Raw genomic sequence first — 24,001 nt, forward strand, 5'->3', positions numbered from 1 at the left:
ACTATTCCATAATCAAATCCTCTTCCAAATCTGCATAACAAAAACATCGAAATACATCCCTAATCACTTCCCCTTGCTGAGTTTAGGCAAGGAGGCACACTCCCTACTGAGTGACAGAGAGTGAAGGGAGGGGATGTTGTTGTTACTACTACACAAACACAAACACACACACACACACACACACACACACACACACCCTCCTCAGCACCCCTCTCTCCCTCTCACCTGACATATTACACTGTCATCTCGCCGCATGGCTTTGATGAGGATCACCGTGGCAGGCATTAGTGGCTAATTTGAGAGATGCCTTTTTATCCGCCAACAGATTCATATAACATCACACACACACACTCTCGTCGTGGTGTGTGACCTGACCGACTATTGTGACTGGCTGTCATACAGAGACAGACTGAAGCAGATCTCCCTAAGACCTGTCTTATATTAAGTGCAGTGTGTGTGTGTGTGTGTGTGTGTGTGTGTGTGTGTGTGTGTGTGTGTGTGTGTGTGTGTGTGTGTGTGTGTGTGTGTGTGTGTGTGTGTGTCAGTCAGTAACAGTCAGTTGCTACAATAGGATTCAATAGGATTCAAAGGCTCATTGCTACGCTAGGCTAGTGCTAGGGCAATCCAGTTATGGAACATAAGGGATGTGGATAAAAGGCTAGGTGGCTAGGATCCTTGTAAGCCCTGCATCAATATAATACATATAGTAGATAGCTACAGGCACCATTATATATAGGCTGTTATGTAGGTAAGTACCTTGTTGATGCTGCACTGAATGTCCCCAAACACACACACACACACACACACACACACACACACACACACTGACAGATAAAGAACAGCGCGGCAGGTAGAAAATAATGTCAAACACCTACACAGCAGCAGATAGAAAGTATATGAACAGAAAACAGCCGGGAGGATGATTGGCTGAAAACAACAACAGCACCACAAGTCAAATAATCCAGAGTGACTTGGATCTCTGCCGCAGGCTCCACGGCACTGCTCCACACGTACGCATCAACCTATGTGTTTGCGTGTGTGTGTGCGCGCGCTTGTGTGTGTGTGAGAGACTTGCCTCTACAGCCAGCTCAGGGAACGAGGGAATGAGGGAGGAGGGAGGAGAGGAAAGGAATGTTGACTGGGTTCTCTCAGTGTGCAGCTGGAGAAGAGGCTGAATGAGAAAGTACCCATCTACTAGCAAATGGACGAAATATCAGGGGTCAACAAACACAACACACACCCACTGAAGACCGACAGTATTATCTTTGGTCAGCTCAGCAGCACCTAGCAGTTAGTAAGCAGTGGAGCATTCCGTCCTTAAGAGTCTATTGACGCACCCGTGCGTCAATCTAAGAAACACAATAAATAAATCCACAAAATCCGTCAGTTTAAGCTAGAGATATCCGTTTTTTTGCATGGGCTGCTTCTCAAGCCACCACATCTGCCTATGTCAGCCTTCCGCATCTGCGGTGGAAGGTGGCCGAGCTACAGTTGTGTTTGTCAGACCATGAGACATCCCGAAAATCGGTCTGCTCATGTCTGTAGCGTCCGAACGGTGTTACGGGACTCGTCTGAAGTCGGTAACGCTGTTGTGCCAACTTCTGTTTGTAGCTTCCGAACCGTTTGAGCTAAAAACTAATATGACCCCACTATGGAAAGGGGAGACTCTCACGAACATGGTGGTGTTTAATGTTTTTGTGACAAATCAAATAAGGGGTTAAATGTGTCCCAAAAAATAAAAATATTTCCTGAGCATTCTTATATATCCTAGATATAGGACAGACACTTAAAAACGGTATTCCTCATGAAAAAAATGTTTTACTCTCTTTTTTGCCATTTATGAATGTGTTATTGAAGGCGTTTCTATGGGCTATAGTAGTAAAGACCAAATTCAATATTTTATCAAATAATTGTTTTATACCTAAAGGTTCTTAAAATTACAAATCTAATAGCTAAATGCCAACGGCTTAGACTTTTAGAGGTTAAATATACCTATAACATCTACATCAAACACCAGGAGTTATTTACCCTAGCCAACATTTCATTAACGCTACAGTACTAGCTAGAGGTGTAGGACAGGCTCTCTCTCTCTAAGCAGTGAAGAAAGAAGCCACTGGAAAAGGGATACAAATTAGAAAAAAAGAAAAGAAAAAAAGAAAAGACTGTCTTGAAAAGTGATACAACAATGCCCCCTACTGGTTTTCTGACTGTACTGTGGTAGCACCTGTTTCTGCTTTTTCACTTCAGGTAGAGGGTCAAATAGAGTAAAGAACGACCGCCGGACTGATACTGCCGTATTAATAGATGTTGTCCAAATGTGTGTGTGTGTGTGTGTGTGTGTGTGTGTGTGTGTGTGTGTGTGTGTGTGTGTGTGTGTGTGTGTCAGTGGAGGCTCATAATAATGTCTGGAACGGAGCAAATGGAATGGCATCAGACACCTAGAAACCAAGTGTTTAATGTATTTGATACCATTCCGCTCCAGTCATTACCACGAGCCCAACCTCCTCAATTAAGGTGCCACCAACCTCCTGTGGTGTATGTGTGTGAGTGTATGTTTGTGTGTGCGTGTGTGTTTGGTTTGTGTGTGTCCATCAGCTCAAAAGCCAGAGTCTCATCTCATTTGCTACTAGGGTAAAAGGGATTGACTGAGGGGAGCTTTGAGGCAATCATTTTGATGTGAAATGCAATTACATTAAAAAGCTCTGCAGGGCGCCGACAGAGGCATCTTTCCTCACTCATCTTACTCCACTCATATCAACTAATGGAAGGCAGCAGCACAAGGAAACAGGTCGAAGGGAGAAGCTTGCTTTGTATCTCGGTTTGACAGTCAGATCCTTACCAGTACAGAACTTTAGCATTGTCTTTACGTGTTTGTGTGTGTGTGTGTGTGTGTGTGTGTGTGTGTGTGTGTGTGTGTGTGTGTGTGTGTGTGTGTGTGTGTGTGCGTTAGCTTTCAACTAACTGCATGATATTACCTAGAGTCATTATTACTGTAGTGTTTCTGCATATTCACTCTGGCTCTGTGTCTACACAGTGGGTGTGTCTTTAATGTCACCCTATTCCCTTTACAGTGCACTACTTTTGACCAGGACAGATAGGGCTTTCGTCAAAAGTAGTGCACTATATACGGAATAGGAAATAGGGTATAGGGTGCCATTTGGGACGCTAACAGTGATTCACGGTTAGCCCTGTTCTGTAATCCACATGCCGATGGCTCTAGGTGCTCCATTTAATCTGAATGGGAGACAGAGGCCCTGAGGGTCAATATTTAAAAGGCTCTGTGTGCTAGTACAGTAGCTCAATGCTGCACAAGGCCGGAGAGATGGGGAGGGAGAGTGATAGAGAGGGGAAAGTATGTCTGCCTGTCTGCCTGTCTATCTATACTGTATGCCTCTGTCAATGTGTGCATGCGCAGGCAACATTTGTGTGTGTGACTTTGGCTAGTCCCAGCCATCACAGAAGTCAGCCTGTCAGCCAGTCAGTCAGAATGGCAGTCAGCCCATCAGCCACCCAGTCATTGAGTCAGCCAGCCAGCCAGTCAGCCAGCCAGTCAGCCCATCAGCCAGCCAGCCAGTCCCCTATGAGGCAGACCTAATGCACTCCCGGTCCATAGGTAGCTAGCTAGTATAGCATATGAGAGTCTGCACTGCCACTGCCAGCTCTCTCAACCCCCTGTGGCTCTGTGGCTGGGCTCACTGGTGTGAGCTAGTACGGTCTATGTGGACATAGGAGTGCGAGCTGAAGTCTCCAGTACCCCCCGCCCACCCCTCATAGGACTCTGGAGTTAAAGTAGTGCACTATATAGGGACTGTCAAATAAAATCAACCCTTCCTCACTTCTCTAACCATATTAAGTATAGCTTTTGGAACCAGTCTTCCTCCCCATCCCCAAAGCTAATATGTCGGTGCTTTCTCATAAGGGACATTTTAGGTTAATAGCCAAAAGACTCCAGTCACCCTAGTCATAGACTGTTCTCTCTGCTACCGCACGGCAAGCGGTACCGGAGTGCCAAGTCTAGGTCCAAAAGACTTCTCAACAGCTTCTACCCCCAAGCCATAAGACTCCTGAACAGCTAATCATGGCTACCCGGACTATTTGCACTGCCCCCCCACCCCATCCTTTTTACGCTGCTGCTACTCTGTTAAGTATTTATGCATAGTCACTTTAACTCTACCCACATGTACATATTACCTCAACTACCTCAACTAGCCGGTGCCCCCGCACATTGACTATGCAACGGTACCCCCCTGTATATATAGCCTCCCTACTGTCACTTTATTTTATTGTATATATAGCCTCCCTACTGTCACTTTATTTTACTTCTGCTCTTTTTTTCTCAACACTTTTTTGTTGTTGTTTTATTCTTACTTTTTTGTTTAAAATAAATGCACTGTTGGTTAAGGGCTGTAAGTAAGCATTTCACTGTAATGTCTGCACCTGTTGTATTCGGCGCATGTGACCAATAAAATTTGATTTGATTTGATTTTGAAAAAAGGTATGTTCTCCTTTGTGAAAGAGGTATTTTAACCTCAATCGGACAACCTTAAGGTAAAAAAATTATTAAAAGGACATGAATGGATCTCTTTCGGTTCATGCAGCTACCAGTAAATGTCCTGAGTTGACCTTCTCATGTTAAAAGTGTTTTGTCAGGAGGAGTCTGATGTCTTATTCATAAGCTGCCCTTTCATATCCCTATGTCCTTCTCCTTCTCCAGCCTCGGCTCTAGTCTGAGTGCCACAAAGCTCAATTACCTCAGCTAACCTTTGCCTGTCTGTGTGCTCCTACGAGGGGCAGGGAGAGAGTGGAGATACATGTTTTAATGAGCTCAACCAGCCCTTTTTAATTTGGGAAGGTTTGGTCATGGCTTGACCTTGACAGGCCACTGCAGGCCTTACTCTGTGGGATAGAGGATATCAACACTAAATACCAAAAATGTCATTCAACTCGTTCAATAAGGCAAATGCAAAAGTTTGATACTCGTTCCCAAGAGTCAATGCAGAGAGGTGATACTGAACACACATAGACTAGCAATACATTCAATATACTTTTTGATCAGTATTTGGTGATAGCTTAGCTAACTTCTCCAAAGGTCACTGTGTGGGATTAATTTGCTTTGGTAGAGAAAGATTTGGCAGAAATTAGAATAGGATAGATAGATAAAATAAGAATATACATTTGATCATAAAAAACTAAAGAATAGGAGAGATGTACTCTGAGTCTTTGGTTGTGTTTTTCGGTAGACACCTTCCCCTGGACTGGATTGCTGGTTGGTTCTGTGAGTGATGAATATTAATTTGTCCTGCGGAGGTGAGGAAACTGTACTGCCGTCTGACATATTACATTCTCTCTGATCAGGGGCTAGGTGTTGGAGGGAGAGAGAGAGAGAGAGAGAGAGAGAGAGAGAGAGAGAGAGAGAGAGAGAGAGAGAGAGAGAGAGAGAGAGAGAGAGAGAGAGAGAGAGAGAGAGAGAGAGAGAGAGAGAGAGAGAGAGAGAGAGAGAGAGAGAGAGAGAGAGAGAGAGAGAGAGAGAGAGAAAGAGAGAGAGAGAGAGAGAGAGAGAGAGAGAGAGAGAGAGAGAGAGAGAGAGAGAGAGGGAGGGAGGGAGGACAACTCTGAAGAGAGGGAGAGAAGGATAGTTTTGATACAAAATGCTATTACAAAATAAAAGCTGGATTGTGGAGTGAAGACCGAAGGCTACCAGAGCAGTCTAATGCACAGTGCAATGTTTTCTACAATGTGCCGTACATTCCATAATACAACTGTCCAATGTTAAATATAATATTCTCTCAACATACATTTGACTAAATCATATATTTGACACATAAACTACACAGCTACCCTCCTTCACATCAACAAACAGCTTTCCCTTTTGATCGCTGGGCCTATTTCTGCTGCCATCCATCCATCCCTCCATCCCTTCTCATCCCAGCCCAGCCCAGCCCAGCCCAGCCCAGCCCAGTCCAGCCCAGCCCAGCCCAGTCCAGCCCAGCCCAGTCCAGCCCAGTCCAGAGAGGGGAGAAGACAGAGACTGACCCATACTGAGGACACCAGGGATGCATCCAAAATGGCACCCTATTCCCTACAAAGTGCACTACTTTTGACCAGAGCCCTACGGTCCCTATATGGGGAATAGGGTGCCATTTGGGATGCATGCAGGACTGATCGACCCCGTCATCACACACACCCATCTTCTGAAGAGTTCCATTACCGAAATCAATGTGTGTGCACTGTGGATATGTGTGTGTGTGTGCATGTACGTGCATGAACCCTACGCCCTGTGTATGCTCCTACAGGAGTGTGAGAATATGTGTGTGTGTGTGTGTGTTTCTTCGTGTATGCTCGTCCAGCCGTTGCATTGCCTAACATATAGTGTCTCCATCCACAGTCTGGGGCTGTGTAGTATAGTGTAGCAGGAATCAATCATGAACTAGCAGCTTCAGGGGAGCACACACACACTGACTGGCAGAGGGCAATTTGTCTCATTTAACTGTTGCCTACCTACTGGAATCAAATTAGCTTTGCTCTTTTTGCTTTCTGAAAGCCAGACTGTTTTACATAAAAAGCAGAGTAGATTGAATTACCATAACATGTAACTTTGTAGAGGAGAAGGTAACAGTGGCACGGTAGAGAGAGAGAGGTTGGAATTCACTGAACAAGAGTCCCTGCCAATGCCACCATTTCATTCTTATCCAGATATTTGGAGGTTCTTGCCAGAAACCTAATTTTATGGTTCACTTTGGAGATACATTTTAGTGCTATGCTCTCCCCTGTCAGATGGTTATCTAGCACACATCCAAGATAATTAACAGAGTATTTTGCTGTTATGTCACCTACTACCACCTTAAAATCAGGGGATTTTCTCAGTTTCACTTTGGACCCGAACAAGATGGACTGTTTTTCCAAGGTAAAGTGACAGCTTATTGTCATATATCCATTTACTGACATTCAGAAGTTCAGCACTGAGAGCTTTCTCAACCACATTTTTGTATTTGTGGGAAACCAACAGTGCAGAATCATCTGCATAGAGGACAAGGTCACATGTACAGGCAGATTTCAGATCATTTATATACAACAGAAAGAAAAGTGACTCCAGCACACTCTCTTGGGGTACCCCACAGTTCAAAATGTTGGGTTTAGACAGGGTCCCATCCACATCCACCATCTGATTTCTTCCTTGCAGGTAAGAGCTAACCCATTTTACAGCTAAGTTGTTAAAGCCCATGGCTCTTAGTTTGATTAAGAGAATCTCATGATCCACTGTATCTAACATAACCATACCACAACATTTCCCTCCATCTACATCCTCCCTGATGTGGTCAGTTAGATATAGTAGGCAAGTGTCGGTGGAATGGGATTTCCTAAACCTAGATTGGAGCTCATATAGCAGGTTATGTAAGGAAATATAACTCTCAATCTGCTCGAACATAATATTTTCCATGACCGATAAAATACACAGGATTGAGTCAGGCCGATAGTTTCTATGATCTAGCTTATTCACTTTTTTATATAAAGGAATGATCCTTGCAAGTTTTAGTTCACTGGGAAAAAAACCTAGTTCAATAGACAGATTTACAATGTGAGCTACACAGGGGGTGATAATTACCGCAGCATCCCTTAAATATCTGTCAGGAATGTTGTCAAGGCCAGTTGCTTTGAAATGGTCAGGTTCTTTCAGCTTATTTAGCACAGTTGACAGACACGTTTTTAAATGAAAAAGCATCTACTTGAATCCCCTGATGCGAGTAAAACTGCTGGACTTGACTCTCCCAATAACAACCTGACTGACAAGGTAACTTGCTTACCAATGTTTTAGCTATAGTTGTAAAATAGCTATTCAGACTCTCTGTAACCATGGTCTTGTCTGATGTGACCTTTCCTCCAATGTCCAAGCTAAGATTGTGAGCTTTGGTCTTTAATATGTTACTGTAACCTAACAGCTTCAGACACTTCAGATCGTTCCTATTCTCAAATATTTTGTCATTAAAATAATATTTCTTGGCCTTCTCTATCACTCTTATAAAAACATAATCTGCCCTGGATTTCCTGAACTCCAGAAAGTGTTCATTTATAAGCTTAATTGCCTTCAAAATATTATTGTTATCCATGGTTCTGTTCTTTGCTTAATCCCCCCCAAAAAATATCTGGAGCCTGCTTGTCTAAAGCATCTAAAAACAATGATTTAAAATTGCCCCAGGAATTTTCCACCTCATTGAATTTTAATACAGAAGACCAGTCCAATTTGCTCAAACAATTAACAAAAAGATGTGCCTTGCAAAAGTATTCATCCCCCTTGGCGTTTTTCCTATTTCGTTGCATTACAACCTGTAACTTAAATGGATTTTTATTTGGATTTCATGTAATGGAAATACACAAAATAGTCCAAATTGGTGATGTGGAATGAAAAAAATACCTTGCTTAAAAAAATTATACAAAATAAATAACGGAAAAGTGGTGCGTGCATATGTATACACCCCCTTTGCTATGAAGCCCCTAAATAAGATCTGGTGCAACCAATTACCTTCAGATGTCACATAATTAGTTAAATAAAGTTCACCTGTGTGCAATCTAAGTGTCACATGATCTGTCACATGATCTCAGTATATATACACCTGTTCTGAAAGGCCCCAGAATCTGCAACACCTCTAAGCAAGGGGCACCACCAAGCAAGCGGCACCATGAAGACTAAGAAGCTCTCCAAACAGGTCAAGGACAAAGTTGTGGAGAAGTACAGATCAGGGTTGGGTTATAAAAAAATATCAGAAACTTTGAACATTCCACGGAGAACCATTCAATCCATTATTAAAAAATAGAAAGAATATGGCACAACAACAAACCTGCCAAGAAAGGGCCGCCCACCAAAACTCGAGGACCAGGCAAGGAGGGCATTAATCAGAGAGGCAACATAGACACCAAAGGTAACCCTGAAGGAGTCTCCCGAGTGGCGCAGTGGTCTAAGGCACTGCATCGCAGTGCTAGCTGTGCCACTAGAGATCCTGGTTCGAATCCAGGCTCTGCTGTAGCCGGACGCAACCGGGAGACCAATGGGGCGGCGCACAATTGGTCCAGGGTAGGGGAGGGAATGGCCGGCAGGGAGGTAGCTCAGTTGGTAGAGCATGGTGTTTGCAACGCCAGGGTTGTCGGTTCGATTCCCACGGGGGGCCAGTATGAAAATAAAAAAGAATAATGTATGCACTAACTGTAAGTCGCTCTGGATAAGAGCGTCTGCTAAATGACGTAAATGTAAGGAGCTGCAAAGCTCCACAGCGGAGATTGGAGTATCTGTCCATAGGATCACTTTAAGCCGTACACTCCACAGAGCTGGGCTTTATGGAAGAGTGGCCAGAAAAGAGCCATTGCTTAAAGAAAAAAATAAGCAAACGCGTTTGGTGTTTGCCAAAAGCCATGTGGGAGAATTTAGCATACTGCTAAAGCAACACTCGAGTGGTTTAAGGGGAAACATTTCAATGTCTTGGAATGGCCTAGTCAAAGTCCAGACCTCAATCCAATTGAGAATCTGTGGTATGACTTAAAGATTGCTGTACACCAGCAGAACCCATCCAACTTGAAGGAGCTGGAGCAGTTTTGCCTTGAAGAATGGGCAAAAATCCCAGTGGCTATATGTGCCAAGCTTATAGAGACATACCCAAAGAGACTGGCTCTACAAAGTATTGACTTTGGGGGGGTGAATAGTTATGCACGCTCAAGTTTTCAATTTTTTTGTCTTATTTCTTGTTTGTTTCGCAATTAAAAATATTTTGCATCTTCAAAGTGGTAGGCATGCTGTGTAAATCAAATTATACAAACCCCCCAAAAATCTGTTTTAATTCCAGGTTGTAAGACAACAAAATAGGAAAAATGCCAAGGGGGGTGAATACTTTCGCAAGCCACTGTAGTTCTTCATAGACTTAATTGTTATTGAGTTATGACATTTAAAAGTGGTTTTCCGAACCTTCGTACTACAGAAAATGATGGAATGATCACTGAGCCCATAGTTTACAACCCCCCTGTTTGATATCGTTGATCTATCCGACACCAACACGAGGTCAATGATGGTTTGGGTAGAAGGACAGACCATAGTGGGCTCATTAATCAGCTGGTGTAAAGCAAACCGATTACAAAAATTCTTAAGAGCTTTAAAAGTAGCATTGTCCTTTTAGAGCATCTGTTTTAAAAATTTAAATAACCATTAACAATAACTTCTGATGTACCTAAATATGTACAGTTGGCGCAAGTCTCCTCCAAAATTCATAAAACTTGTACTGGTCTGGTGGTCTGTAACAGGTTCCGACTATAATGGGTTTGCATTTTGGTAATAGAATGTCCACCACACAGCTTCAATCTCATCATGGCTTAAATCTGATTTATAGTTGAACCCAATATCTGATGTTACATAAATACAAACTCCCCCGCCTTTGTGATTGCGGTCTCTTCTAATTACTACATAATTTTCAGCTTCAATCTCAGTGTTTTTTATCTAACCATCTAACCATGTTTGGGTAAAGCAAAGCACTCCCACCTTACAGTTACTGGAGAGTAGGCACATTTCCTCGATCTTAGGAAGAAGGTATCTAACGTTGAGATGAAGGAAGTGTAGTCATCTTGTGGAAAACAACTTTTCTAGCCCTTTTGGAGGGACTCTGCCAGCTGGGATATTTGAACGTGTTAAATAGGGTGTATTTTTTCCGTGGCCAAAATGCTTAGTGCCAATCTGGCCTAATCTTCTGATTAAAACCACATACCTTGTCGAAAGGACATTGACTTGATGTACAAAAAGGGCCAGTATCTATAAACCTTTATATAAAAAATTTAAATTTAAAAACGCTGCCAACACGCCAAACTTTCCAGCTGCCATCTTGGATGTTGATCATGTATGTCCAGACTTATAGACTTATAGATATGTTTGGTCTGTATAGCCAATGACCACATGAGTTGGCTTTACAGCACCATAACAGATCTGGGACCAGGCTATAAATTCACCACCATTTGAAAAATGTTTAACAAATTCAATGTGATGTTTAGGCTTTGCATTTGATATATCTAAGCAAGTATTAGCCTCACTTACATTACAGGTGTTGAGTGACAGGTGTATAGACGTGCTTGCAATTTTCAACTTTGCCACATGGGGTCACTACAATACAAATGAAAGTCAGCTACCGGTCTAACTGTGGTCTATATACAGCACATCATGCCCTGTAAAGGTGTCTGCATCACAGGAGGCTGGTGGCACCTTAATTGGTGAGGACGGGCTCATGGTAACGTCTGGAACGGAATAAGTGGAATGGTATCAAATACATCCAACACATGGTTTCCATGTGTTTGATGCCATTCCATTCGCTCTGTTCCAGCCATTAATATGAGCCGTCCTCCCCTAAGCAGCCTCCTGTGGTCTGCATATTAGGTTCCCTTGAAAAACGAGAAAAAAGCAGCAATAGTACTGTTTGTCCACCTTGAGACTTCCTCAAAATAGTCTGAATTAATCTAAGATAACTCAATAAATGTGAGTTATCTTAACGATAAATAAACGAACGGAAATGTCACAAAAGGGCATCATAATATATGCACAAACTGTTCTGAACTGTTTCCGGTGGGAAGCATGTAGACGCCTTAAGAGTACCACAAACCACATGGTATGCTAGCCAACCCAAAGGATAACACATGGGTGATATTGTTTTGTTGCCCTACAACCTAATAAAAGCTGAGCCCTGTCCACAACCACTTTACACTTCAGGCATAATACACTCATGATAAGGAATGCTATCCGATCAATTAAACAAAAACACCTTAAAAGCTGCTAATGTATTCAAAGCCACGCTTCTAACTATAATGTCAATAATACACGCCCAATCAATCAAACCCCCGACATTAGATATTATTACTTTTTTAATATTATCCCTCAAAATATATTGTCTGCTTATTAGTATGTAACTTAAATGGGGCGGCAGGTAGACTAGCAGTTATGAACTGTTGACTGTCATGCAGAAAGCATAAGTCCATGTATTGTCAGTATAACAACAAACAGTCCCTCTCTCAAATTTCACATTAAGTGCCGGGTCCTTATACATTAAGTGTGTCAGAGTCGGAGTATAGATCTAGGATCAGTTTTGCCTTTTAGATCATAATGAATAAGATGACATGAACATGGGGGAACTGATACTAGATCAGCACTCCTACTCTGAGACTGCTCTGAGTGGCGCAGTGGTCTAAGGCACTGCATCGCAGTGCTAGCTGTGCCACTAGAGATCCTGGTTCGTATCCAGGCTCTGTCGTAGCCGGCCGTGACCGGGAGACCCATGGGGCGGCGCACAATTGGTCCAGGGTAGGGGAGGGAATGGCTGGCAGGGATGTAGCTCAGTTGGTAGAGCATGGCGTTTGCAATGCCAGGGTTGTGGGTTCGATTCCCACGGGGGGCCAGTATGAAAAAATAATTTAAAAAAATAATGTATGCACTCACTAACTGTAAGTCGCTCTGGATAAGAGCGTCTGCTAAATGACTTAAATGTAAATTCAATCCACTGTGATCAGTCTACCGAGTATTTATAGTCCATGGCCACTAGGTGGCAGCATTTAGTCATATTTCTCTAAGCAGCAGAAACCATGCTGGAATATACTAGTGTTTGACCACTTCTTTGTACATGTTAGTAATAATATTTAGGAACATACTTGTTATCTATGTATTCCTCCAGTGCTGCCAGTGTGCGTACTTAAAGGGAAGTTAAATTAAAGATCACATAGAGAGATTAATTAAAACAGCAGGGTTGCATGGCACCCTATTCCCTATATAGTGTTCATAGGGCTCTGGTCAAAAGTAGTACACTAAATAGGACATAGGGTTATATTTGGGACGCAAACAAATTCCCTCCCCCCTCACACAATACTGTACATTGACTTATCTGCTGAGGTGGCATTTTTTTAACTTGTAAATTACCTGCCTTAGAGTAATCCTTTGATTAAATAGTGATATTTGAAAATGCTCAGACCTACGCAGGTGAATTAAGTCATCTGTTGAAGTTACTGTTAATAATATCATCACAAAGAAAATAACAGACAATATGCAATATGCATGTGATGGTATTGTTGGGGAATCAAAATACTGAAGAGATGAATATGGGAAAGTCAGTCACACACAGCTGAGGTGGGAAACGAAAGTGTGTGTGTGTTGTGCGTGTGTGTGTGTGTGTGTGTCTGTCTGTGTGTCTGCGTTAGTGTTTGTGTGCCTATGTGACTCTCTCTCCCTTCGCAAATGTCAGTTGAATAATTTATGGTCTGATATAATTGTCGGCTGCTGTTGCAGGTAGCGCTTTATCATGTTGTATGTAATTAAAAGGGCGTCCAAAAATAAATTGTGAAAGCAGAGGCACTTTACACCCCAAGCAGTTTGTTGAAAAAGAAGGCAAAAGTCTCTCTGAATTCATATCTTTCAAGGCTTTGGGGAAGTGGGATGACGGAAGGTGAGAGTATATCAGTGGATGGTTTCAGTGGTAATGTTAGTCAGTGGCATTCACTGTTCTGTCTCTCTGTGAAAGCCCATGGGTGTACAGTACAGTAGAGTATATCAAGTGTAAAGTGCTCTGTACAAGTGTCAAACACTCAAACGTATTCACCTCAAAAGTGTCCATTTCAAAGACGCTTTGCCAGAACGGTTGCCCTTTTGGAGAACACATGGAGACAAAGCTAATACTTGTGATGTCGCCACAGAGCACAGAGGAGGCCGTGGTTATCAAAGAGAGGAAGGGAAGGAAACGGAACCCACTGCCTAGGACCCACCTGGGCACAGCCTTAGAAATACACCACAGCCAGACTCACAGTCTTGCAGACTCCATAGAACTCCATACAACGCTTCCGACTTCATCATGGGGCTGGGGAGAGCGAAAGAGCGGAATAGGTTCTGGTACTCACGTCAAACTCGTTGAGGGCCGCAGCCAGCTCGCCGATGCCAGCGTGGCCGTGTTTCTCGTCGCCAGGCGAGGTGGCCTGGGCGGCGCTGCTGATGCCCCCGATGGCCTCCTGCACCTGCTTGAAGACGTAGTCGCGGTTGGCGCGCGTGGCCGCCACGTCTGGGTGGCGCAGGAAGGCCTGCGAGGCCGTGTAGAGCATGGTGGCGTTCTTCTTCAGGGCGCCGCGCGCCGCCGCCATTTCGTCCCGGCACTGGGGGTCTTTCAGCTCCTGAAGACGAGACGGGAAGTTAAGAAATGTTATATACTGGTCAGGAAATGCTATATACTGGTTAGGAAATGTTGTTTACTGTTTAGGAAATGTATACAGTTTAGAAAATGTATACTGTTTAGGAAATGTTATATATTGGCTAGAAAATGTTATGTTTAGGAAATGTTATATACTGGTTAGGAAATGTATACTGTTTAGGAAATGTTATACACTGAGTATACAAAACATTAAGGATACCTGCTCTTTCCATGACATAGACTGACCAGGTGAATCCAGGTGAAAGCTATGATCCCTTATTGATGTCACTTGTTAAATCCACTTAAATCAGTGTAGATGAAGGGGAGGAGACAGGTTAAAGAAGGATTCTTAAGCCTTGAGATAATTGAGACATGGATTGTGTATGTGTGCCATTCAGAGGATGAATGGGCAAGACAAAATATTTAAGTCCCTTTGAACGGGGTATGGTAGTAGGTGCCAGGCGCACCGGTTTGTGTCAAGAACTGCAATGCTGCTGGGTTTTTCATACTCAACAGTTTCCTGTGTGTATCAAGAATGGTCCACCACCCATAGGACATCCAGCCAACTTGACACAACTGTGGGAAGCATTGAAGTCAACATGGGCCAGCATCCCTGTGGAACGCTTTCGACACCTTGTAGAGTCCATGTCCCGACGAATTGAGGCTATTCTGAGGGCAAAATGGGGGGGGGGGGCAAACTCAATATTAGAAAGGTGTTCCTAATGTTTGGTTAGGAAAGGTTGTATACTGTTTAGGAAATGTTATATACTGGTTAGGAAATGTTATATTGCTTAGGAAATGTTGTATACTTGTTAGGACATGCTACGTATATACAGACCAGACCTCAGCACAGGTTATATAGTAAACCTGCATAATTTTACTAACATACAAAACTTATTTGACTTTTGTTTTGTAGCAGGATTGGAATTGATCTGAAAAGTTAGAGGTACTGTAACTTTGTTCGAAGGGTACTGCCACTTTGTTTGAAATCATTTCGAGAGGATATGAATTCTGGTCTGACTCTCGAGATACTATTCAAACTAAGGCTAAATATTTCATTAAACACACTCAAATGAATCATCACATACCATTATTGTGGGCATAAGATATGTGTTGATTGAAAGTTCAACCTTGAGGCTTTTGATTGTATGAGCTTTATTCAATATGTCTACTCGTATTCTATTCAAACACCATAAAGCCTTGATAGGCAGACCTGCTTGATATAAAGAAATATAATTTGTGTCAAGCCAGTCCCCTTGAAGAGTGCACCTTGCGTGACCCAACAGTTCCACTGAGTGTATAACACATTACTTATTACAGATTTCCTGTCAAAACACTAAATATGCAGAGTTCTCACTTAACACTTCAGATTTAATTCTAAGAAAGGTAAAATGCATTCCCTGAAACATGTGCCACCAAAAAATACCCAAACTTAGTGGAGCTTTAAGAAAGCACTCAAAGACATTAATAATTTCCTCTGAATTCTAAATTATTATTTCATGGTGATGTTTAAGAGGCATTACCAGGGACGTAGAGATGTGAGTCAATCATCCGAGAGATGGCAGTTCAACTCTTTCAGCATGTGTCCCAAATCACACCATATTCCCTATATAATGCACTACTTTTGACCAGAGCTCTATGGGCCCTGCTCAAAAGTAGTGTGCCATTTGAGACGCAGCCTCAGTCATTCCTCAGTCAGAAATGGTGTGCTATGGCACAGTCACGACTCTACGGATACAGCTCAGCTTTTAAACGTGTTTTTGGAGAACGCGTTCAGTTATGACCGAGAGCACAGCTTGGTGTTAGAAGCAGAGTTGTTTCCCTCTCCCTAGGCTGGCTATAGAGACAGCGGTGTGATGTAGTGTCATGACAGAGATTGTGTCTGCTTGCTCTGTGTGTGTCCGTGTGCACGTATGTGCTTGAGTGCCTGCGTGTGATGTACTGCTATGATAGAGAATCAGTGTTCTCGCTGTGTCTTGGTAAGAGCCGAAGGGCTCTCTATCTCTATCTGTTTTTAATGTGTCTGCCTCGCTACTGGTTTCTCTTTACAGTTCCCCTGGCTGGATCTGATCGTCTTGAGGTTTAACACATCACTGAGGGTTAGAGGGGATAATGGTGCTGGAGGTACAGGTGTGTGTGTGTGTGTGTGTGTGTGTGTGTGTGTGTGTGTGTGTGTGTGTGTGTGTGTGTGTGTGTGTGTGTGTGTGTGTGTGTGTGTGTGTGTGTGTGTGTGTGTGTGTGAGCAGTCTCCCGCAAAGCTTGGTTTCCCGTTTATCTGTGATACAAGCTCAAGGAGCCAGGTGTGGAATATGACGTATTTGACAATTACCTGTAGTGTGAGTGTGTTTGTGTTACCTGCTGTCTGCGGGCGGCCACATAGTTGAGCTTCACCATCTCCTTGCCAAACTCTTTGAAGCGGTTGGCCAGGTCCTGCTCGTTGGTGGCATTCTTCACTGCCTCCAGGGCCTCCTCCACCTGTCAGACACACAAACACGTACGTGCATACACAGAAACACACGCACACACACACAGAGATGGAAACACAGAGACACAAATATTTAAAATAAGTAAAACGTTTATGGACATAGCTACCCTCTGTACCTTAAGGCTTTCCATTAAGTATTTTCCAAGGTGTAAAATTGTAAATAGTGGCTACTTCTCAGAGAGTTTTGAATTGTCAAGGGGAGTTAAACAAGGGCGTCCACTGTCACCATATCTATACGTTATGGCCATCAAAATGCTAGCTATTAAAATCAGATCAAATAACAACATTAGAGGATTAGAAATCCAAGGCATAAAAACAAAGGTGACCATGTATGCCAATGACTCAAGTTTTATATTGGAATTATTAGATTTTTCTGTGGGGGACTGTCGGGGTGGGGGGGTGGGTTCTCGGATGGTTGAGGGGCAGCTCTTGGGGAACTGTGGGGGGGATCTTGGAGGGCTGGTGACCTGGCGATTGGGAGCTTGGGCTGGTGGCTGATGGGTCGCTGGTTTGGGTCCCCGTTTTTGACCTTATGGGATATCTGTCGACGTGCTCTTGAGCGGGGCGTTGACCCTGGTTGCTTCTGTGGGTCGCTCTGGATGGGAGTCTGTTAGATGACTAATGTGATGTAAATGTTGAGCGGCTTCACTGCAAGTAGAATTTATATTTCAAATATAAAAAATAAAAAAAATTATAATGATAATAATAATTTTTCATTAAGAGACAAAACTTCAGCTACAGATGTAGGATCTTAATTTGAGCCAGTTTGCTACAGCAGGAAAACAATCCTGCAGCAACAGGAAATGTGAATTATTATGTTGATTATAATTAATTGACAGTTGTTGATAATTAGATATTTTTTTTGATAGGAACAAAAAATTCGGAGTGGAAATTACAAACTTCAGAACCCTTTTTAAACCTCAAATACACTACAAGTTTTAGTACTCCTGCAACAGGGTTCTTTGTAATTGCTACCAGAACAATGTTTTTTTTTTTTTTTTGTGGCCATTAACTTGTGTACGTTTTTTTTTTATGGTCTCCTTTTAGCAATCCTCATCCCTGTATGTGCATTCTTATTCTAAACGACTTTCTGTAGCCGTTATGAAAGTGCAGACAGACGCTGTATTGGAAAGAGAAAAATAGAGAGAAGAAAGAGAAAAATAGAGAGAAGGAGAGAGAGAGAGAGAGAGAGATAACTTGTAAGTGGCCTTTGATGGCGAAGCTTAGGCACAGACTGGAGTTAAGCCCCCTCTCGGCTCCCGGGGAACCCAAACGTTCCAGAAGATGAACTATCTGAGTGTGTGTGTGTTTGTGTGTGTGCATGCATGCGTGCATATGTGCATGTGTGTGTGTGCCTGCATGTGTGTGTGTAAGTCTGGGCAGTTGTGCCAGCACTGCACTGGATCAAAATAAAAGCCCAAATCCTAACTTGTGATCTGCATGTGTCCTGTAAACATATAGGCTTAATAACACTTCTATCCAAGCGGTGTGACATGCACAGTACGTGTGGTTAATAACTCCTTGTTCAGTATAGCGGGTATCCATCAGTGGGCTCTGATATCACATGCTTGTGCATGCATCCGTGTGAATGTGTGTGTGTGTGTGTGTGTGTGCAAGCTCCAGCACATGTGTGTGTGCTCTACTACTGAGGTGCTGGCTCATCTATATGCTAATGTGGGGCCCGGGTAGAAGGTAGAGCTCCCAGGGATCAGTAGTGATCAGTGGCTATGGATTAGAGCAGGGCATGCTGGGATATCCTGGGGAGGGATGGGACAGGACAGAGGGACGTTACTCACTGAAGGTGTCCAAAAATGGATACAGTGTCCTTCCACATACTAGGTGACGAGAGAAGATGTATCCTGGAATGCGTCCTAAATGGCACACTATTCTCTATTTAGTGCACTACTCTGACCAGGGCCCATGACAAAGAGCACAGGGTGAATCTAGCGTACTTACTGAAGGTGCTGACTATTCTGTAGCCTGACTATGTATGTCCCTGTGGCTCACCAAAGGGCATATGAAAGCCCTTGTGTTTTTATACGATTTACAGCTACCTCGCTCTTTGTGTGTGTGTGTGTGCGCGCTTGTGCATGTGTACATGTGTGTGCGCGTGAGAGTTTGTGTGAGTGTGTGTAGGAAGGTGTCCTGCTGGGTCTATCTACAAAGGCCAGCTGACTTTGTAGCTGGTAGGGGAGCCTCTCTGTGGCACGTTTAAAGATATGCAGACTAACCGACAGCAACTTCAAACAACCTTTTCAAAGGCCAACGTCGTTCACAGTGTTCGAATAAAAGTTAGGAGGTTACATAACTTTGTCAGACTTTGTATGATAGCGTCCTAGACCAAGGTTTGTACTCAGATGCAACTTAGGTGCTTAATCAAACCACTGGACGTATGGGGTGACAATCACGGAGGTTTGAAATGCACAAACTTCACTATCAATTCAGAATAAATCCCATGTGATGGGGTGCATCTCAATCTAAATAGTCTAGTGGTGTCTCCTCTGGACGAGAGTGGATGCAACTTAAGGCAATTGAGATGTGTCCCTTGTATCAGTGGAGAAAAGCAAAAGGATGTAGATATAGAGTAGTCATAGACTATGAGTTACGTACGATTTTGAGGTGGGCCAGCAGCCTCATGACGTCAGCCATGTCGGCGAGGATGAGCAGGCGGGTGACGGCGGAGAGCAGGGCGCGGGCAGCCCTCACCATGGTGCCGCGCTTCACTGAGGAGCAAGGGTCGTCAGCAAACTCCTGGGAGGCCACGCGCATTGAATCACCTGCAGAGGGGGATCAGAGTGAGCGAGAGAGAGAGAGAGAGAGAGAGAGAGAGAGAGAGAGAGAGAGAGAGAGAGAGAGAGAGAGAGAGAGACATGGCTGGGGTTAGAGGTGGGTCAGCAGCAATATCACACCAGATAGACTTCAGTATTCAACGTGAGATGCCTTCAATACCGTCCACTAAGGGCAACGTGAGCATGTATTACCATCTAGTAGGCTCGCGACTTGCTAGAGTGTTGTGGATGGGGATACAGAGGAAGGGTTTAAACTGTGTACTTCGGCTCTGAGGATCGCAGGTTCAATCCCAGTACTAGGCACTCATCAGTTTTAACCTTATCCCAAACCTTAACCCTTACCTTAACCAGTGGGAATTAATTCCTACACTTTACCGTCAAGTACCGTTTTCTGTTTTAACAACCTTAATCCTTACCTACTTCATATTTTCAAGCATTATTATTATGGTTGTTTGACTGCGAGTATTTGATGAAATGCACGCAGCATCATAACTTGAGATCTCTGAAACATTCTGTGCGTAGCAGCGCATTTATGAGTGCATCTGATGCAGATTAGGGGAGACGGGGGCTATACCGGGGATATAGGCTACTGAATAGAACCTATTCACGTCGCAGTGAGAGTGGCTATTGCGCTGTTTCCTCCCGCATGTTGTAGGAAGACCAAAGCAAAAGTAATATGAGGATTGGGACACACAAGTGATGCTTCATAATAATCATGAATGGATTAAAAAAATGTGTGAGCATTTTTGTCCAATAAACAAATGACTTCCATGGACATGTGGTATTGTTTTGGAATTTTAGTTTGTTTGGCATTTTGTACAATCTAACAATTTTTTTGGTGTTATTTTACTAGGCAAGTCAGTTAAGAACAAATTCTTATTTACAATGACGGCCTACACCAGCCAAACCTGGACAACACCACTCTATGGGACTCCCAATCCCGGCCAGTTGTGATACAGCCTGGAATTGAACCAGGGGGTCTGTAGTGACGCCTCAAGCACTGAGATGCAGCGCCTTAGACTGCTGCGCCACTCGGGAGCCCTCTGAATAGTCTAACTCTGATTCAAACTATGTGTGAAAACGTCCTAAGAGACCCAAAAATACTTCTAACTATTGACTCAGGGGGTTGAATACTTATCTAATCAAGATATTTTAGTGTTTAATTTGTGTAGTTGACAAAAAATGACAATTAAATCCATTTTAATCCCACTTTGTAACAAACTAATGTAGAAAAAGTAAAGGGGTGTGAATACTTTCTGAAGGCACTGTATTCCCATGTATCTACACCAGTATTTACATGTTGTATTGTACATGTTTAGTAGTACGTGTACACTTCCTGGCCTGTACCTCTCTCCGTGTGTGCAGTGTGTCGCAATCTTAATCTACATTACATCAACGCGGTAGGAAACCAGCGGACCATTTTGTTTCTTCCTGAGTGGTGGTAGTGAGCTGAAAAGTTCCCTGTTGGTTGCACAGCGGTAGCCTCCTCCTGCATGGCCCACACAACCACACAACCACAGGAGGCCGGAGGTGGTAATGCCGTAACCCAGGAAACCATGTGGAATCCATAGAGAGAACAGAGAGCAGAGGAAAATGAGTTGTGTTTGTGTGTTCCCTTTATCACACTGTATCTGTACATCGTATGTGTCTGCCTTAGAGAACAAGTATTCTGTATGACAGTTAAAATGCAATCCAGCTTGGTTCATGGAAGAGGAAGCCATAGTATAGTCCTAGACAAAGTGCAGTTATTTCAGCTGGCACTAGTGGTATAATATCCTACAGTGGCTCCCATGTAAACCCCAGTCTGTGGATCTAGACAGGTAATCAGGAGTCACCTCAGACTAGCCTGATCCCTGATCTGTTTGTGCTGTCTTGCCAACTCTAATTGTCATTGTCACACCAGCACAAACAGATATGGGAACAGGCTAACCTCAGACAGAGCAGAGCTTTAGTCTCACTAGGGAATGCTCTCTCTGTCTGAGGCCTTCTCATTCATAAACCACAGACTGATTACATTGACTGTCTCCCCTTAAAGCCCAAGGGGGGCATCAGTGGCTTATGTCACCTGATTAAAACTACAGATACATCCATAGATCATACACAGAGAAGCAAGCACACACACACACACACACACAGACTTGTAAGTGAGCCATCATAACTCATCCTTCCAGGCCGGTGACGAGGCAGGCAGTGTGTGTGTGTGTGTGAGTGTGCGTGTGCATGTGTGTGTGTGTGTGTGCATGTGTGCGATCAAGCGTGTGACAGTTTAGTGGGCTTAGTGAATCCCCGCAGTCTGAAATCAGCATCCAGAATTTAATCAGGAGGAGATGAGAGGCGATAGAGAAGACGATTGGATGATAGGACTCAGAGGGTTATAGACAAGATTATAGGTTTGATGTGGGCTCGGGCTGCACACCGTTACAATAAACTTTAGCTTAAAGGCTTTATTGGCAAGGACGTCTCTTTCCACACAGTACTCCTGATGGCTCCTGTTCCATTTGTCAGTCTGAATTCTCCATTAATACAGAGTGAGAACATTAACTATCTTTTCACTTTTTCTCCAGACGCAAAACAAATAAAATGTCACTATGATCTTCAGGCAGTGTGGGCCCAAAGTGGGTGAACTGGAAGTGGGCGTTCAGTTTAAAGGCTCCATGTATGGTAGTTCTTGACACTGTTCCTCATGACTATATAACTTAAAAAGACACAAACAAATGTACATTCAAAGTAGTGGTTGATCATTCAATAAAGGACTGTTATTGTTATGAATGAGCCATCGAATAGAGAATCAGACACCATTTACAACTCTAATCTCTTAAAATAGTGCCCTGTCAGTGTCAGCAATACACTCACTCCCCTCTCTCACTGTCTGCATCCCAAATGGCACTCTATTCCCTTTATAGTGCACTACTTTTGACCAGGGCACATTTGGGACACATACAACCTTCTGTATGCTACACCCTTATAATGGGACTTAATGGGATGTGGATTGTGGAGATTTACGTTCCCCCCACTGGGGTGTGACTGGGTCTGCTGTCCTGTCCAATAGCTCAAGGTCAGCTGGCTAGTTCTTCCTTGTCCTATTCGCAGCTGGGGATTCAGTCTGATTGATTTGTTTTCTCATGAGGAGAGAGCTTTCCCATTAACAGTGAAAGGTTAACCGTGAACACACACATAAATACTAAAGGGACACACGCACACATACAGTGCCTTGCAAAAGTATTCAGACCCCTTGGATTTCTTCACATTTTATTGTTACAAAATGTTTTTCAAATGTAATTGTTGTTGTATAATTTTTTTTTACCCCCTTTTTCTCCCCAATTTTGTGATATCCAATTGCGAACTTGTCTCATCGCTGCAACTCCCCAACAGGCTCGGGAGAGGCGAAGGTCGAGTCATGCTGTCACGTCTCCTCCCGTTGCTCCCCTCCGGCGCTCTGATTCGCCGGTCTACTGAGCCACCGGTCTGAGCGCACCACCTCGGCAACACCGGAATGGAAACCCAACGCACCCTGATCACCTCCAGCGCACCTGCACCTCATCATCTCATCACCACCCCTATATAGCCCTGGACTGTTCAGTGTTGTGTTGTGTGTGATTGTTAGTGTCTTGTCGTGTACTCGCTCTTTGTTGTTCTCTTGCTCAGTTTTAAGTAAACCTTTACATTGTTGATTCCTGCTTCTTCGTATCCTCAGTACTCGTCACAGAATCACACACCAATCACGAATATGGATGCAGCAGGTAATCCTCCTGGAGTTTCCAAGCGCCTCGACCAGCACCAGCAGCAGATTGCCCAGCTGAACGCTGCCATGCAGGAAGTGCTCCAAACGCTGCATAAACTGACCATCGCTCCGGTTCCACCTCAGGGAGTGGCACCCTGCCGGAGCGCTATGACGGGAAAATGAAGAAATATAGAGGCTTCCTGCTACAGGTTTCACTGTATAGTGCTGGTGATTTCACTACTGAAGGGAAAGGTGCTGGATTGAGGCGGCGGCGCTTCCCTACTCCACCTTCCTCGCTTGGTTCAGGGCGGTGTTCGATCATCCCACGGAGGGAAAGGACAGGGGTGAGTGTCTCCTCTGGCTACAACAGGGAGAGGGGGCCGCATTTGAGTACGCCCTGAGTTCTCGCACGGTGGCGGCGTCTTCAGGCTGGAATGAGCGTGCTCTGCGCACAGCCTTCAGGAGAGGCTTACGGGAGGACATCACGACGGAACTCGCATGTCGGGGCGACGAGATGGACCTTGATACCGTCATCGCCACATCCATTCGTCTTAACGACATGTTGAGAGACCAATGGCGTTCCCAACACCTCCTGGAGCCTTGAAGCTCACTCCATCTGAGCTATAGAAGCCGCTCTGCCTCCGAGTCCTCACCCATGGAGGTGGGCAGCACCCCCTACACCACCACGGACCACAGATTTCCTGGCGGCTCCCTATCTTGGCGGTATGACTCCCATCGCCGCTCCATGAGTGTTCCGTCATCACCTGTCACCAAACAATTGTTTTTAGTTCCCCTAACGGTGAATGGTTCTTCCTTCTCTTCGCTT

At 43.9% G+C, this 24,001-nt stretch overlaps 1 protein-coding gene across 1 annotated transcript in view; it reads right to left on the bottom strand.

The window, feature by feature from the left end:
- Positions 1-24,001, bottom strand: part of ctnna2 (catenin (cadherin-associated protein), alpha 2) — a 179,856-nt gene that overhangs the window by 34,432 nt on the left and 121,423 nt on the right. Inside the window, exons 4-6 of the mRNA XM_045206785.1 lie at positions 19,276-19,442; positions 16,536-16,655; positions 13,897-14,163 (exon numbers count right to left, since the gene is read on the bottom strand). Coding sequence (XP_045062720.1) covers positions 13,897-14,163; positions 16,536-16,655; positions 19,276-19,442 — 554 coding nt within the window. The remainder of the gene's footprint in view (positions 1-13,896; positions 14,164-16,535; positions 16,656-19,275; positions 19,443-24,001) is intronic.

The sequence above is a fragment of the Coregonus clupeaformis genome, chromosome 24 (assembly GCF_020615455.1).
Source record: "Coregonus clupeaformis isolate EN_2021a chromosome 24, ASM2061545v1, whole genome shotgun sequence".
Classification (NCBI taxonomy): Eukaryota; Metazoa; Chordata; class Actinopteri; order Salmoniformes; family Salmonidae; genus Coregonus; species Coregonus clupeaformis.